Source organism: Vicia villosa, unplaced genomic scaffold (genome assembly GCF_029867415.1).
Source record: "Vicia villosa cultivar HV-30 ecotype Madison, WI unplaced genomic scaffold, Vvil1.0 ctg.000442F_1_1_2_unsc, whole genome shotgun sequence".
NCBI classification, from domain to species: domain Eukaryota; kingdom Viridiplantae; phylum Streptophyta; class Magnoliopsida; order Fabales; family Fabaceae; genus Vicia; species Vicia villosa.
Genome location: NW_026705211.1, coordinates 8,846 through 26,607, shown reverse-complemented (window position 1 = coordinate 26,607; position 17,762 = coordinate 8,846). Strand labels below are relative to the sequence as shown.

Below are 17,762 nucleotides of genomic sequence, written 5' to 3'. Positions count from 1 at the left end.
TCAGATCAAGGTTATCCAAGAGCTTCACTTTGATCCCTTTCTGCAGTGTCTTCAATTCCCTCGAACCCTTGTTCTTCAATCTTCACACTCAGCCGGATCCTCGATGAAACCTCTTGATAAAAACCCCCAAGAAACACCTATCTTGGAGGACAAAACCCGCAGATTTTATTCACCAAAAACCCCACAAATCTTCACCCACTAGGAATCTTCAATTCCGTTCCATGGACGTTATCGAACTCGATCACTAACCCTCAACGCAAGAATGATTATGTGTAATTGTGTTGGAGATGACGAAGAACGAAGATGAGAAGCCTTTGTGTATCTTTCAGTCGTTGGTGTTTTTTGTAATAATGAACCTTGGACAATATATATGATAGCTTAACAGTTGGAGATGAGAGAAACAGAATTTTTGACTTTCTTGATCAGTTAGGTCGACCTCTTTTAGTGCTTAGGTCGACCTAGCAGAACTTGCAGAATTTTGCTCCCAGTTAGGTCGACCTGTTAAAGGAGTAGGTCGACCAGAATCCTCTTCAAATGCATTCTGGGGACATTTTCTCAGATTAGGTCGACCTAGTTGTTGTGTAGGTCGACCTAGCAGACTGATATGTGAATTTCATCAATTTAGGTCGACCTAGATGATGTGTGAGTCGACCTAGCAGAAGTATATGGATTTTTCTCCATTTTAGGTCGACCTGGGTTGATGGTAGGTCGACCTAACTGCTGCTTTTCTGCATTCTTCTTGTTTTGCTTGTGTTGAGTCGACCTATATGCATAATAGATCAACCTGTTCTGTCATGAGTGATCAATGCTTGCTTTTCTTTGAGTTTTCTGCTCCCGCTTTGTTGTTTGAATGCTTATTGAGTTTGCCATGAATCAAAAACATCTTTGAGTGTAATCTTGTATTCACACATGTCACAACATCTAGTTGTGTTAGGTGTAAGAAGAAGACTAGGTGTGCATGCATGCAGTTTAGGTGTAGCTTACATAGTAGCAGTGCATGCATTTAGTATAGGTCTAGGTGTTATAGTAGGATGCATGCATGTTTCAAGCTATTGTTCAGACGGATGCATGTGACAGATTAAAGTTCAGACGCATGCATGTTACAGAATAGGGTTCAGTCGTATGCAAATGACAGGGTAGGGTTCAGACGCATGCGTGATAGCTGTATGGAGCTGTATGTTACCGTACAGGTCGATACACAACTATCACGTATTATTCAGTCATATGCTATCGACCCACCCGTCGACGAGCAAGCAGAGGTGGATGTCATAGACGAATAAGAGGATGAACAGGAAACTGAAGTAGACGACATGGTCAATGAGGAATCTGAAGACGAGCAGGACATATCGGTGCCTCTAGGTTATGTGTACGAACCTCTTGCACATATGCACAACTTGAACTTACAAGGTGACGAACCTTCATCTGATATCTTCTTCAACCCGTACATACAAAGTGATGAAGTGTTAAAGACCAGAGATAAGTTTCCTTCTAAGGAGGCATGTCTGATAACTATTAAAAAATGGCACATGGCACATAATGTTGATTTTAAAGTAGATTGCACGAACCTAGAAAGGTATATAATCAAATGTAAAAACCAGGATTGTGCATTCAGACTGTGTGCTTCGTATAGGAAGAGAAGTGATGCCTGGGTCATAGGGTCGATTTCACTACAACACACATGTGTCAACTCCAATATGTCCCAAGATCATACGAAGCTTAGTTATGATCTTACCTGTCAGGAGATCTTTCCTCTTATCAACTGTGACCCGTCTTTGAAGGTGAAAACGATAATCTCGCATATAGTTACAACATACAACTATACTCCATCCTACAGAAAGGCTTGGATAGCAAAGACAAAGGCCATTGAAATTGTGTACGGCAATTAGGAGGAGTAATACAAAAATATTCCATGTTACCCAACCGTGCTTCAAACATATGCTCTTGACACCGTTTCTATTCTAAAGACATTGCCAGCGCAAGCCCCGGATAGAAACCGTGTCCAAGGAAATGGAATATTCCATCGCCTTTTCCGGGCTTTGCAACCTTGCATACGAGGGTTTGCATATTGTTAACCGATACTGCAAATCGATGGAACTTAGTTATACTAGAAATACAAAGGAACCATGTTGATGGCTGTTGCACAAAATGGAAACAACAATATATTTCTAGTAGCATTCACAATAGTGGAAGGTGAAATTGCTGCGGGTTGGAGTTTCTTTCTAAGGAATCTCCAAAAATATGTTTCTCCTCAACCTGATCTTTGTTTAATCTCCGATAGGCATGCTTCCATTGAAAGTTCTTACGACAATCCAGATAACGGATGGCAACACCCGTCATCAACACATGTATACTGTTTTCGACATATTATCCATAATTTCATGCGGGAGATTAAGGATAGGCACCTCCGAAAGACACTAGTCAATGTTGGATATGCGTTAACTCAACCCACATTCCAACATTATCGAGTGAAATTGTATTGTCAAATCCGGATGCGGGAAGCTGGATTGATAACCTTGCAAGGGAGAAATGGACTAGGGCTTATGACAACGGCGTACGATGGGGCCACATGACAACAAATCTTATGGAATCCATGAATGGTGTATTTAAGGGCATTCGAAATCTTCCTATTACTGCACTAGTGGAAGCAACCTACTTTAGGATGGCTTCGCTATTCTAAACAAGAGGTCAGAGGTGGAGTGCTGTTAGAGAATCGGGACAACTGTTCAGCGAGAGTTACATGAAATTTTTGAAAGAACAATCAACAAAGGCCAACAGTCATCATGTTACTGCTTTCGATCAATTCAACCGCACCTTCAGTGTTAGAGAAACAGTTAACCATAATGAAGGATTACCAAGACAACAATATAGGGTTCTACTAGATGACCATTGGTGCAACTGTGGAAAGTTTCAAGTATTTCATATGCCTTGCTCACATGTCCTAGCAGCATGTGCATATGCGCACTGAGATGCATTGTCACTACTATCTCCAATTTACAGGACTGACACCTTGCTCGAGGTATACAATGTCGCATTTCCAGTGGTAGCGAAGGAGAATTACTAGCTTGAGTATGATGGGGAAGTAGTTTGGCATAATGATATGATGCGACGAAAGAAAAAGGGTTGCCCCAACAGTACTCATATTCGAACCGAAATGGATGTTCGTGACAAAATGGAAAGAAAGTGTAGCATTTGTCGTCAGCTAGGGCACAATAAAAACAAATGTCCAAGTCGTGGAACAACCTCAACGCATGTTTAATTGTATGCCCTAGGAAAATTATTGTATAACAACTTTGTAAAATATTTTTAAGCAATGAACTTTACTTTATTAAATTCCAGAATATTAATAATTAGGGTTAACGACAGAGAGAAAAATCAGAGACAAAATCGATGAACGGAACTGAAAACTGTGTGCAAAATGAAAGGGAATGTGGTATTTTTTTCCAAGAAAAAGCCCTAACACATAGGAACCATTTCAAACGGCTCTATGTGTAACAACTTGTACATAAGCGCCATTTTAAATGGCTAACCTAATTTGGGTTGAACATAGGCGTCATTTGAAATGGCGCATTCACTTAAATTTTAACTGTTGGCGCCATTTGGTTTGGCGCATACTCCAGGGTGTGCTGCCAAACCTAGACACTTTGGTAAATTTTCCCAAAATGTGATTTTTTGGGTAATTTTTTTTTAAACCTTGTTATTTAAATTATTTTTTCCAAATTCTTAGCACAATATCTTTAAATTTTACTGATCTTGAATATTTATATTTTTTTTATATCACAATTGGTTTAGTGATTGTGAGACTTAACAAAAACTTAATAAACTTATATAGAAGATACGATAATCATATTTCTATGAATCAAATTTCTATCAAATTTTTTTCAACAATTTTTTATTTTCTTCAATTTTAATATTATTTACAATTTAAATAAAAAAAATTAAATTTCCCTTCTCTATTTATTATGTTAAATTTGTTATGCTAAATGGATTTTAAGAGTTGTAATATACGTGATACATTTTAAAAGGGTTAAATATGTCAGGGGTTTCTATAAATATGAGACTATGCAATTTTAATCTCTGTAAAAAATTTCTTCAAAAAATAATCCTCGCAAACTTTTCTGTCCTCAATATTGATCCCTCCCGCTACTTTCCACTAACGGAGGTTGACGTGGCACGCCATGTGAAAGGCAGCTTGACAAAAACATTTGATATTACGGGAGTTTTAAACCTTCTACTAACCCAAAAAAAATATATTTGTCCTGAACTTTTACAAAAATGATCTTGGTACTTCTAAATTATAATCATAACAATTTATGTTGAAGAAAGAGGAATGAACACAAGCATATCCAAACGTTAAGACTTCAGAAATGTTAACATGACAAGCCAATTGCTACCTAGCATCACATATCATGCTGATGCTGTTGTTATAAAAAAAAAATTGGATGCGCTTGGAAGAATCTCCTACTTATCATTAAATACAGATGAGACAGAATTTTCAAAATAGTATATCATTCCAAATGCTAAAAATTAGATTCTTAAAATATCGAAACACCATGCCAATATACCTCCGACTCACAATATGGAATATAACATGTCACCTTAACTATTATAGATCAGAGTAGTAATATGCTAATGCCATAATCCCAAAAATGTCATAAACGTAATGTTTGAATAAACAACTTGTTATTCTCGCTTATAACAAAAGATAAAACAAAATCAAATTGTTTTCACATCAGTTATAAGTTGATTTTACTTTTCATTAGCTAATAAGTTAAAAACAACTTATGAACATGTCTTAGTTTTTTCCAAGAGTGTTGCAAATGTTTCCAAACAGATAAACTCAAACGTGCAAATAGGAACCACATACACAGAATGATAGACCATGTTCTCCAAATCTCATAATCAGAAACTTTCAAACTGTTGGTCCTCGGGCTTAGTGGAATATACTGGTCAAATAGACCAAGAGGATGCCATCCCTTTAAAATTATTAGAGCACCGACGACAAGTTAATGGCAGAGTTGGGGTTTCACAATTTTCGAAAATCTGAAAATGACATGATTGATAAACAAATGGGGGTGACCAAAAAATTCAATAGTATGAACATCTTTAATATAATCTCCAAGAATAAAACATTTATCATTATTGTATGAATCTTATATGTTTGGTGTTGGAGTGACTTGTATGTACCAACATCTATCAATGGGTATTACTTCTGGCTTGCATAGTTTTTTTAAGAAAAGTTCAGAATTTATGTGTTGCCAAAACTTGCTTGTAAGGTGCTCCACGTGGTGTGCCACATCAACCTCCATTGATGAAAGTTGACGGCAAAAGATCAAAATTGTGGATGAAAAAGTTTGCGAGGACTATTATTAAAAAAAAATTTAAAAGAACTAAAATTAAATTACAGGTACTAAAAACGTATTTAACTCTAATATGACAATATATTCTTAAAATGCATAAGATAAGTAAATATTAGTACAATGTAAATGAATATGTATATATGTATGTGCATATAAAAGTATGTATCCACTTAGTTTAAATAATGCATAGCCAATATTAATTAATAGTGGTTAAATTTTTTGGACGTAAGTTAGACTCCTCATCCATTTCATTATAGGAATTTGCAATACATTCCTCATCTTCTTCATACAATATCCTCTCATTCCATCGTGATCAACTACCTCTTCGGTATGTTCAACTTGTACCTCTTTCTATAAGTTCAACACGCACCTAATTTGTTTTAGCATGTACTTATCTTTTATGTCTCGACATTTACAAGTTCATTTTGTACAAATTCTACACATACATATCCAACATGTAAGTTGATCAACAAGTACATTTTTATTTGAAATAAATGGATTGCTTATATTATATGTTTAACAAGATTAGCCACAAATCTACTCTTTTCATTTATCAACGGGTTAATCTATACACCGTACAAAATGTCACAAGGAACATTGTATGAGTAATGAGAACTAACTGCACTCCTTGAATTTCAAAGAATTAACTATCCATTTCCGCAACAGCTGATCTATATAGGTCACTATATAGGTCACTAAGGGGCCTTTAACCCAGCTGAAAAACTACGATGCTTAAAAATTATGTTATATGTTCTAATTGAACCTCTAATAAAATACTTCCTCCGTCTCATAATAAATGTCTTATTTAAGCAATGTGCGATTTTTAAGAAAATGATTGGATGTGTTGGTTTTAGTAAAAAAGTTAATGTCATTTACTAGAATACCCCTATTAATAGTAGTTGAATAACGTGAAAGTTAATAAATAGGGGTATAATAGTGGAAAAATAATAATGATTGATGCATTGGAATTGTAAATGGACAATTAATTTGAGACAAGAAAAAATGCAAATGAGACACTTATTATGAGACGGAGGGAGTAACATTTTTACTAAGTAAAATTATTTTTAAAAAATAAATGCAGAAAGTTATATAAATAATCTATTAGATCAAAGTAGTACTTATTATAAATAATCTATTAGACCAAAGTAGTACTAATTATAATATTATAAATTATTGAAAAATATTTTTCTAATAAAATTGTATGAATTATAAAAAAAAATTAAAATATTTCTCTTATGAATATATAATAGATCTTTTTTTCTCCTATTATAAAACTTTTTTTGGATCCGCCAATGCATTTTCGGAATGGTTGTTGAATTTAAGCAAATATTCGATCCAAGACCAATGAGGCTATAAATATATCATAATGGTTGAGAACAACCTAACTTCAATACAAAAAATATAAATATATATTGCTTGATACTCCTATGTGAGCTAGTTGTCAACCTCACAACAAATCTTAAAATCTTTGTCAGCCCTTAATTATTAGGAGTTGTCACACCTTTGTACTTTTAACAATTGCAATTGGTGTCAGTCGTGAGACCCTGATATAACTGACCTGAGCCACCCTCATTGTTACCTGATGATGCTTTACCATATTCTTACGAAGGTGTTTGATCAAAGTTTCGAGAAAGCTATTTGAATACATTGCCAAGGGTTTTGTCGGGGGAAAATCTAGCTCATCCTAGATAAGGTATGCTTGGCAGGTGTTATCAGCAAGCATTATGCTTGTCAAGTCTGCCAGAACCAGAATGAGATACTGAGAGCCCGAAATCACCTTTTAAGGAAAGACACAATTGGTGGTTTCCCCCAACAACAACGATCACATGGTCATCACAATTCAGTAGCCAATTGGGTGTAAAGCGAGTGTTGATAGACTTTGGCAGCTTAGCATGTGCCTTGTTCTTAAGCTGGTTCCAGAGGAACATACTTGATCCCTTGTGCTGATTATGGATCACCAGGACCGGTCTTGGACCAGGGCAAACAGACCCACAACCCATGGCCTCAAAATTTTGAGAGATATGGTGAGAAATTATAATATTAAAATGTTAAAATATATATATCATTTGCAAAATTAGTTAACAACTTGTGTCTGTAGCATAGTATTTTAGTACTTGGCTAAGAAGTAGAATGGCAGGTGTTCAAATCTCATTAGTGACCAAAACTTCATATTTATATATTTTTACAACGAAGAGCAGTTAAATACTCAACTCTTTCCGAAACTTCAATTATTTTTTTTTTTACAACTAATTATTCATTTAGTTAAATACTCAATTCTTTCCAAAACTTCAAATATTGATTTGTTTACAACTAATTATTATTTTGTTACAACTAAAAACATAGTGACATACTCAACTTTTCTCAAAACCTCAATATTTTTTTTTACAACACAGAACATAGTTACATATATATTAATATGCCAACTAAATTTTTTATCATACAATAATTTTTACATAAGATCTTAAATTAATTTTATTGTAATCTATTTTAGTATAATTGTAGAGACTATTTATAACTTATTCTTAAATATTTAAAAGTTTATCATACAACCAACTCATTTACTATCAAATTTTTATGATGAAATTTAATTCATAATTATTTGTACTTCGATTTATTTTTTTCTCTTTTGATTATAGAGAGATATATTGCTAATATTATTATTTAATAATATATTAGAAAACTAGAAATCTTAGTATTATTTTTTAATTGTGTCACTACTACAAAACATATTAATTTCCAAAAGCGACATGTTGGTAGTGGTAAATGGTAATCCTACTAAAGAATTTGTCGTCAAGAGAGGTTTAAGACAAGGTGATCCTTTATCACATTTTCTTTTTGTTTTGGTGGCGGAGGCTCTTGCTAGGTTGGTAAGAAAATCTATTGAGATTGGAGAATTTGAGAAGTTCGTTATTAAACGGAGTTGTTGTGTTGAAATTCTTCAATTTGTGGATGATACTATATTGATAGGAGAAGGTTCGTGGAAGCATGTTAAGGCTTTAAAGATTTTTTTTGAGAGCTTTAAAGATTGTTTCGGGTCTTGGTAACAATTTCCATAAAAGTAAATTGATTGGAATTAACGTGTCGCCTCTTTTTTTTGGAAACCTCCGCTTTTTATCTTTCTTGCAAGGTAGAAGAGTGTAATTTCTCTTTTCTTGGTATTCCTGTTGGATGCAATCCAAGAAAGGAATCAACTTGGGCTCCTCTTTTGGATAAGATGAAAAAGCGTTTGATGGGGTGGAAAAATAGTTTTCTCAATCTTGGAGGTAGGATCACTCTTTTGAAATCTATTTTGAATTCTCTTACTATCTTTACCATGTCTTTTTATAAGATGCCGGCGAAAGTAGTCAAATATTTTACTAAGATTCAAAGTAATTTCTTATGGGGAGAGTGGAGGAGAAGAGGAACATTCATTGGGTTAGTTGAAACATGGCGACGTTGCCTTATGTTAAAGGTGGTTTAGCGATAAAAGATATTTCTGACTTCAATCTCACTCTTCTTAACAAGTAGAGGTGGAGGATTCTTCAAGGTGATATATCTTTGTGGTTAGAAGTTTTGAAAGCTCGATATAGAGACTTAAGTATGCAAGTGTTTGGTGGAGGAGATACCAAGAAACTTTCTTCTTCTTCTTTTTGGTGGCGAGATATTCTAAAGGTTGGTTCTTGTTCTCATTCTTCTTTAGATCCTTTTCTTTCAAATTATCGTTTTAAAGTTGGAAATGGTTTCAATACTCCATTTTGGGAAGCTCCTTAGCTAGGAAACAATTTTTTTATGGAGGCTTTTCCGGAACTTCTTTTGTTTTCTTCCTTAAAAAAAGTTTCAGTTGCGGCTATGGGTGGTTGGAATGATGGAGTTTGGAAGTGGGGCGATTTAGGAATATCGGAGGGGGAGGTTTTAGAGGCAGGTTTGTTAGCTCTGTACACGGATTTGAGGGTTCTTTTAGAGACTTTTGAGGGAATGGATGAGGGGAAGGATTCCGCGATTTGGTCTCTTGATGAAGAGAAGGGTTTTACGGTTGCTTCATGTTATTCTCGATATGCTTCTTTGCGTATTTCGTTTGGTCCGCCAAATAGATGTGATGAGGCTTTGGAATTGTTGTGGAAGATGGAGGTTCCTTTTAAGATTAAAGTTTTCGATTGGAGACTTTTTATGAATAGACTTCCGACTAAAGATCTTTTGATGCATAGAGGTATTAACTTTACTTCTTCTAATTTAAATTGTGTGTTTTGTGATATGCATTTGAAAGAGATGGACCATGTTTTCTTTAAGTGCAATGTGATTAAAATTGTTTGGAAAGAAATTGCTTCGTGGGTGGATTTTATGGGTTGGAAGGAGGAAGGGTGTATTCCGTTTTTTATGGAATGGCATACTTTGAGTCGTGCCAAAAGAGTTAAGATTGGCAAATTGGGGGTGTTATGAATAGCCACTTCTTGGATTATTTGGTTGACAAGGAATGACTTTTGTTTTAATAACGAGACTTGGAATATTAACAATACGGTGTGGAGTATTAAGATTTTGGTTTGGAGGTGTTCTTCCTTTGGCGATATTGCTTATTCCAATTGTAATTTTTATGATTTTAGCAAAGACCCTTTGTCTTTTATGTCGTAATTTTAATTGGTTCGTAATATCGTTTTTGGGGGTTTTGGCCCTTTTTCTGTGTATCAAGGTTGGAGAACTCTTAGTTCTCCATATTAATAGATTCTTGCTTACGGAAAAAAACGCCATGGTCACCACGGTTCTTCACTACACCGTGGTGACATCTCTAAAATAAGGCCCTACCATATTATTTATGTTTTTTGATTAAAAATTAATTGTATATAACAACAGTTGAGCAACCAACCGTGATAAAACCATCATGTTTTCATGGGTTTGAACCCCACCGTCATCACATATATTAGGGTTAAGTATATTTTTGGTCCCTATAAAATTATCAAATTTTCTTTTTGGTCCTTATTAAAAAAACATGTTTTAGCCCTCACAAAATTATTATGCACGTAGTTTTAGTCCCTGTTATTTTTTTAAATTTTTAAAACTATTTAATTATTCTTAAAATTTTAAATTTTTAATAATTTTTTTCATACTTGTTTAGAATACTATAAAATATTTCTTTAACAAATTATAGAATTTTTTAAAATGAGAAGAATTAAATATGAATTTCTAAAATTTCAAAAAATAATGATAAAAGTAATTCAAATCTCGACTTATAAATCAAATTTTGAGTTTCTTTTTTTCGAGGAACTTTATAAAACGTTCTAAACATGTGTGTAAAATAATCATTGAAAAATACAAATCAATTTAACAGTAGGGACTAAAACTATTGCATAATAATTTTGTGGGGACTAAAACGTGTCATTTTTTAATAGGGACCAAAAACAAAAATTTGAGATATTTATAGGGACCAAAAACATATTTAACCTTATATATTATTCATTTAATGTTAAGGCGCGTCTTTTTCTTTTATATAAAATACTTAAAGTGAAATGACTACGGGTGGTACGTTTCATCGTTGGGATATATTTATAATAAATAAATACTTATCAATACAGTTGGTAGATAACCGTTGTGAAATAATTTACCCATATATAAGCGAATTAACTGTCACTTATTGACAATAGCGAAACCCTATCACCCATTTTTTCTCTTCTTCGTCATTAGTTATGAATCTCCTGCTTCATACATTAAGGTATTTTCCTTCTTACATCTTATTGTTAGATAGTTCCCCATTATCTAGTTTGTTGCATGTTATTTTTGTTGATTAATTATTCTCATTTTTTCAGATTCGTCTTCACTACCTTAACAAAGACTATACTTTGGCTATGGTACATGTTGTTCGTGTAGCTATGGAAAAAAGTACAAATAGCATGAAACTATGATAGAAACTTCATCCACTTTGTATTTTTTTCATGGCTTCAAAAAAAACGTAACTATTACTTTCAATCAATAATTAATATGATTATTTTAAACTATACACGTTACTTTACTATTAAAATCAACCTAATGAATCATTTTATTAAAAAATGAGACGATAGGAGCATCATTACTTTACTATTAAAATCAACCTAATGAATCATTTTATTAAAAAATGAGACGATAGGAGCATCATATTTGAATATCAGGAACCAGCAAAAGAGAATTAACTAAGTATTTGGATATTTAAAACACAAAATTGCCAAGAAATAGTAGCTAGGGAAAATGGCCCAAAAGAAGAACAAAAATGTATAGAACAAAACTACTCTTAAAAGATCCAAGTATCGATATTCAATTTCAAGTCAAAGCTAAAAGCTGATCAAGAACAACATGAAAAATTGAGCAGATTTTTCTTTGATCCTGCCCCATCAACCAGACTTACTCGATTCACAGACAATTCGGCCTTATAGGAATCAGAGTTTAAGACTTTGCGGCTGATGTTGTTGTAAATTTCACGGATGACAATCTCAAAAGCCTTTTGGACATTGGTAGCATCGAGTGCTGATGTCTCCATAAAGAACAAACCTTCTTCTTCTGCAAAAGCTTTGCCTTCCTCTGTGCTCACTTCTCTGATACTTTCCAAATCACACTTATTTCCAACCAACATTCTTGCTACCGTGCTATCATTTTGAGCTGCAATTTAAGCAAAAATCAAACTCAGTAACAAAATTGTATGGAAAGCAAATTTGTAATATGAATTAAGAGCTTTAAGGCAAGTTATAAAAGTTTATCTTCCGAATGCTATTTACTGACTCCGGCAGCAGACCTGAGAAGCCAGACCGAGCATTTTGCAGTCACTAAGGCAACAGATCTCGACTGTTTAGGAAATTTAAAATGCATTCTGGAATACAAGTCATCTGATCTTCATCAGACAGTTGAGATATGTGACTATTGCAGAAGATCCATTTCCCGACTATCGAAAAACTTGGAAAGTCCAGAGGTTTTATCATACAAACCTCTAAATAATGCAAATCCTGATCATTTCAGTCCATCTATCATACAAACTACCATCAAATTAGCCCTAAATCGGGACTCCATTATACTAAATTCTTAGTCCAATAAAAAAAATTAATTTGATGACACTATGCAAAATGGAGAGACTCAATTGATAACACAAGGAGAAAATTGTACTTGCTTCCTTAAGATAATGAATAATTGACACACGCACTCCTCTATTTGGTAAAAAGTTATTAACCTCCCCTAAGAATTATGCATTTTCCTTGTATTTGGAAATATAGAAGGGGTATACACAGTGTAGTCAAGATCGAGGTATTGGATCGTAAGATGTTACACGCCAAAGGTGCCTAAGAGTGCTACGACCAGAGAAAGATTTTTTCGTCGCCGGTATGGTCAAGATCGAGCTTTTTGAAGCAAGATAGTAAAAAAAAAAACATATTAGATCTTCTTTTGGGCCTGAATTATAATTTTTATGTCTTTGTGTATGTTTGTATAAATATATATGAAATTACTATTTTTCCCTTCTGTAGGATCTTACGCTAATGATATGATTTTTATGATCCTTTACAAGTCAATAGATCCTACTTAAAATCTCGTGCTTTACTACATTAGGTATGCGTGTGTAACTTAAATAAACCAGAGAGAAGGTGAGTACAATTTCTCCGGCAAGTAACTACGGGAGGTGGGTGTTTTTATAGGAGTCATAATATAAATGTTATTTAGGTACACTTCTATTTTTTTTAAGACAAAAATAAAGGTTTACTCCTATTTGACACTTTGACTCATATAATAATGTACCAGAACTAAAATTATATGCTAAATTTGATGTGAGGCTATGACAAATCTAGTATATCATAAGGTAGAATCTGAGTTCTGACAATGACACATGTCATTAAGTGTGGAAGCTGTAAAATGATTTCAGTCAATTAGAAATTTAGATAACACAATCTTCAAGTAGAGTGTCAGATAAATATAACATAGATAAAGTAAAAGGAGGTTTATTTAACTAGTTCACGTTGTCTATTGTTAAGAATGTGCACACAACAGCATTCCTTCATCGCAATTCACAATACAGTCAGTCAGGAACCAGTTATGGTGGTAGCAACATTTAATGATAAAATATAGCTCATGTTAAATAGATATTTGCAAGATCTCTAGAGTTTATGTTATAAAGTTCCACACCGAACCATATATGACTAGAACACCGAACCATATATGACTAGAACATGTATTTATAAGTGGGATTTATTAATCTAATGGTGAAAATTTACAAGTGTTCACACAATGCATACAAGGGTCAGTTTACTTTAATATAATAATAATAATAATAACCTGGTTTTCCATATTTGTATGATTTCCCAATTTTAGGCCGCTGATGAAGACATTCAAGTCAAAGCTAGTCTTGCACCATACACAAATTCATTCTTTATTATTGGATCAACAAATCTCATTGCATTCATGGTGGGATTTATTAATCTAATGCTGAAAACTAACTTTTGTCTGAAACAAGACTTATCTTGTGCACCATAGAACTGGTCAATTCCTAGGTATTTAAAAATGTTAATGTAACAAGTTTAATAATCACGCGCTTAAAATATAATTTTTAATACAAAAGTCTAATCCTATCTTACCATAATTTCATAATATAATATTGCATATAAAAATATCTCAATTTATTAGTTTCTTATAAAGTAAGTGCATATAAAAATAGAATAATATCCAAAATATATATTTAACTGAAATTTCACTCTATAAAAGCGAAATTAGTGAAGATATCGTAGGTTCGAACTGGCGTCATGCTCCATACCCAACTACTCTTATGAAAATATATTACAATTTTCACTAATTACACACATTTTAATATGTTTATATACATATATATTAAAAAAAAAGAAACTAATACAATATTATCTTTTTCTCTATGGATTTTCCTAAATTATCCTTGAGTCAATGATTTAAGTGAAACAAATTACTAGTATTATTTATTGTCCATTTCCATTAGGACATAGCTCATAGTAATAGGTTGACAATATAACCTCAGGAAACAAAATTCAAACTCCATCAAAGTTAGTCTTAATTCTTTTAAAAAACTCTATCCCCAATTTTATCGGCGTTAGTTAGAAATCTCTAAAATTAGTAGTATTTTTTTTTTCAAGTAGCCAAATTTCATCCGAATTTCATTTTTAAAAATAAATAAGTGAGATGTTACAAGTTTGAGTCAAATCCCTGCAATCTAACACAGTCAGTGAAGTTAACGTCTTTGCACAACTACCAACTGAAATTGTTTAACACTATTAAGAGAATCATTTCAAATTAATTATCTAATAATTAAGAAAAATTGGGGGGAAAATTATTCAAAACAACTTATACATAGAAACAAATGCATCATCAATCAATCTCCAAGAGAGTAACATTGTAGAACATACAAATTAGTTCCTAAAAATAGTTGAATGAATCATAAAATCAAACACAAAAAAAGCCACATAATCATAATCAAGAAAAGAAAGTATGAACACATAAACTCACTTGTAAGTTCATCGAGCCACCTCTTGATGCTATCAAACGTCCCTCTCCTACTAATATCATAAACCACCAGCGCACCAAAAGCACCTCTGTAATAAGCCGAAGTAACAGCTCTGAACCGTTCTTGACCAGCCGTATCCCAGATCTGCGCCTTCACTTCTTTCCCGTCGATTTCCACCGTCTGCGTTTGAAACTCAACGCCGATCGTCGCTTTGGAATTCGAATCGAACTCGTTCCGCGCGAATCGGGAGAGGAGGTTGGATTTTCCGACGGCGGAGTCGCCGATTAGGACGATCTTGAATAAGTACTCTTCGCTTCCTTCACCGTTCTCGTCCATTTTTGGTTGTGGTAGAGTCACTGGTTTTTTCGGTTTTATAGAGAAATGGTGAAGTTGGTGGCACGTTTGTGAGAGAAAGGAAGAAGAAAAGTGTGTGTGGATGGAATGAATGTAGAAGAACGTGAAGGGGTGATTTTGGTTTATCTTTCTGTTGGGGTTTTGGGTTTTTGATATTTCTTTTTTAAATTAATATAGATAATGAGTTTTTTTTGGGCATGGTGCGTGATTAGTGGCGGGATTTTTGTGATTTTTAGTGTAAAAGGATTTTTTGACTTCCCTTACACCACTTTTTGACTAAATAAAAATACTAGTGAAAGATATTATTTTGGAAGGTCGTGAATTTTTTTATGAGATTTATTTGTTATGGGTTTTTAAAAAATGAGAATAAAGTAAGAAGATGCTTTGAATTATTCTTGAAAATTGTTTTGGGAGATGCTTTTTATGAAAATTTATAGGATTTTTATTTAGGTAAGTAAATAGTTTTGTTTTATTTAAGTGATTTTAAAATATTTAACTATTAGATGTCAATTTTTTAAATCTTTAATAAATAAAATTTAATTCATATGTATTTAAAAAAAATACAAACAAAGTCAATGCAATACGTGAGATTTTCCAAGAAATACTTGGACAAGAATTTTTGCTTAAAGCACATATTATTGTCGTTCATTCGTTGTTATGAGCGTTTGTTTGTCACGGTGTGCGCTCACTTTCTAATAATGTTGTTCGTTTTTTAGATTACTCGTCCATTTATGTAAACATGGAAAGTGGTGTGTCCCCTTCTACAGCGGTATGGAAGAGGGAGTTAAAAAAGGGGAAGCCACATTCCTAGAGAAATATGGAAAGTAATTATCCACTTCACGCGTTTCTATAAGTGGAATGTGTGAATATTTTTTTCTTGGGTTCTAAGACCTAACCCAATATACTCCTATAAATATCTCAATCTTGATAATAAGAGGATATTGAACTCTCTCTTTAAATACCATAGATAAAGTTTTTCACAGGTTCCAAGATTATCATCAACACTATTGTCTGCGGTTTCGTTAGTGGGGGAGTCTAGTTCTTCTCATGGGAAACATGCCAAGCAGGTTTTGATGACCAGTGTCATACGTGACGGCCCTAAGGTAAACCTACAGAAGGAGACAGAATCCAAGATCACCTTCTCTAACAAGGATGTTGTCAATAACCTCCCTCACAACAACGATCTTATGGTCATCATGGTACAATATGACGACTGAGACATGAAGGAAGTATTGATTGACCTTGGAAGCTCACTAGATGTCTTGTTCTATAACACCTTTTAAGGGCTCTAGCTTGACCCAAATGACATATGAGCATTCAAAGTTTCTCTATTTGGTTTATCAGGCGAACAGGTACGAGTGAAGGGTTATATATTTCTCGAAACAACATTTAGCTCAAAAATAAGCACTAAGTCAGTTAGAATAACTTATCTTATAATAAATACCTTATCCTCATACAACATCATCATGGGGTGGCATGCCCTTAACTTGTTAGGGTGGTATTGTCCTGTCTCCATTTGAGCATGAAGTATCTGTATCTAGCGGGAAAATTGGAGTATTTCAGGAAGATCAAAAGATCACCCACGAATATTACCAAAACAACTTGGAAATGATGAGTGGGCAAGTCATCCAAACGCACAAGAAATAGACATTGTAACTTGGAATCCTAGATTAAGGTAGAGAATGAAAGGCTCGCTCCCACATAAGAGCTTAAGGAAGTATGTATTGGGGCCATTTGACCATCAAGACACCAAACTACGTACCTCCCTATTTGATTATGAGGACGAGGAGGTCATCCTATTGAGGAGGAACATATAATTTTTTTCTTGGGCACCCTCTAACATGTCAAGGATAGACACAAAAGCGGTTTGTCATCATACTGGAAACACAATGTAGTAGGGAGAAGAGGGTGGCCATCAATGAAGAAGTTTGGAAGCTGAGAAGCATCGTTTTCATAATCGAGGTTAGATACCCGTCTTAGTTGGCTAACAACTTCTTAGTACAGAAACACTCAAAAAAATTAATGTGGCATGTGCATTGACTTCACCAACCTCAACATCGCATGCCCTAAAGACACATATCCTCTACCCAACATATATCGTCTAATTGATGGATCCTATAGCTACAAGACGCTGAGTTTTATGGACGCCTATTTTGGCTACAACCAGATCAAGATGGATCATGTAGATGCACCCAAGACAACATTCATGTCTAATAATGGCAGCTACTATTATAAAGACATGCCCTTTGGACTAAAAAAATACATGTGTCATGCCACTTATCAAAGGCTCAAGGATGTGGTATTCTCAAAACATATAAGGCGCAATTTGGAGGTTTACATTGATGATATGATCGTTAAAACACCAAAAAAGAAAAACCATATGTGGAAGATCTGAAAGATATCCTAGAACCGCTCTAGAGGTACAACATGTGCTTAAATCTTGTCAATTGCTCCTTTAGAGGATAGAGGCAAACCCAAACAAAAGCCAATTCATCATCAACATGAGAATTCTATCTAATGTTAAAGACGTTCAACAACTAACAGGGCGCCTAGCCACCCTTTCTCATTTTCTTTCTTGTGTAGGTGACAAGGCTTTACATTTCTTT

At 33.9% G+C, this 17,762-nt stretch overlaps 2 protein-coding genes across 2 annotated transcripts; one reads left to right on the top strand and one right to left on the bottom strand.

Annotated features, from left to right (window-relative positions):
• The first annotated feature begins 9,185 nt into the window (after positions 1-9,185).
• On the top strand, positions 9,186-9,773 carry LOC131628330 (uncharacterized). Its single transcript, XM_058899173.1, has one exon. The coding sequence runs from the start codon at positions 9,186-9,188 to the stop codon at positions 9,771-9,773; it is 588 nt and encodes a 195-aa protein (XP_058755156.1).
• A 1,698-nt stretch (positions 9,774-11,471) lies between these two features.
• Positions 11,472-15,305, bottom strand: LOC131628331 (ras-related protein RABA5b-like). The gene is made up of 2 exons (XM_058899175.1): positions 14,805-15,305; positions 11,472-11,954 (listed from the first exon to the last, which is right to left on the bottom strand). Exons 1-2 carry the CDS (start codon positions 15,136-15,138, stop codon positions 11,641-11,643), a joined length of 648 nt encoding a protein of 215 aa, XP_058755158.1. The 5' UTR covers positions 15,139-15,305; the 3' UTR covers positions 11,472-11,640.
• Positions 15,306-17,762: the final 2,457 nt, after the last annotated feature.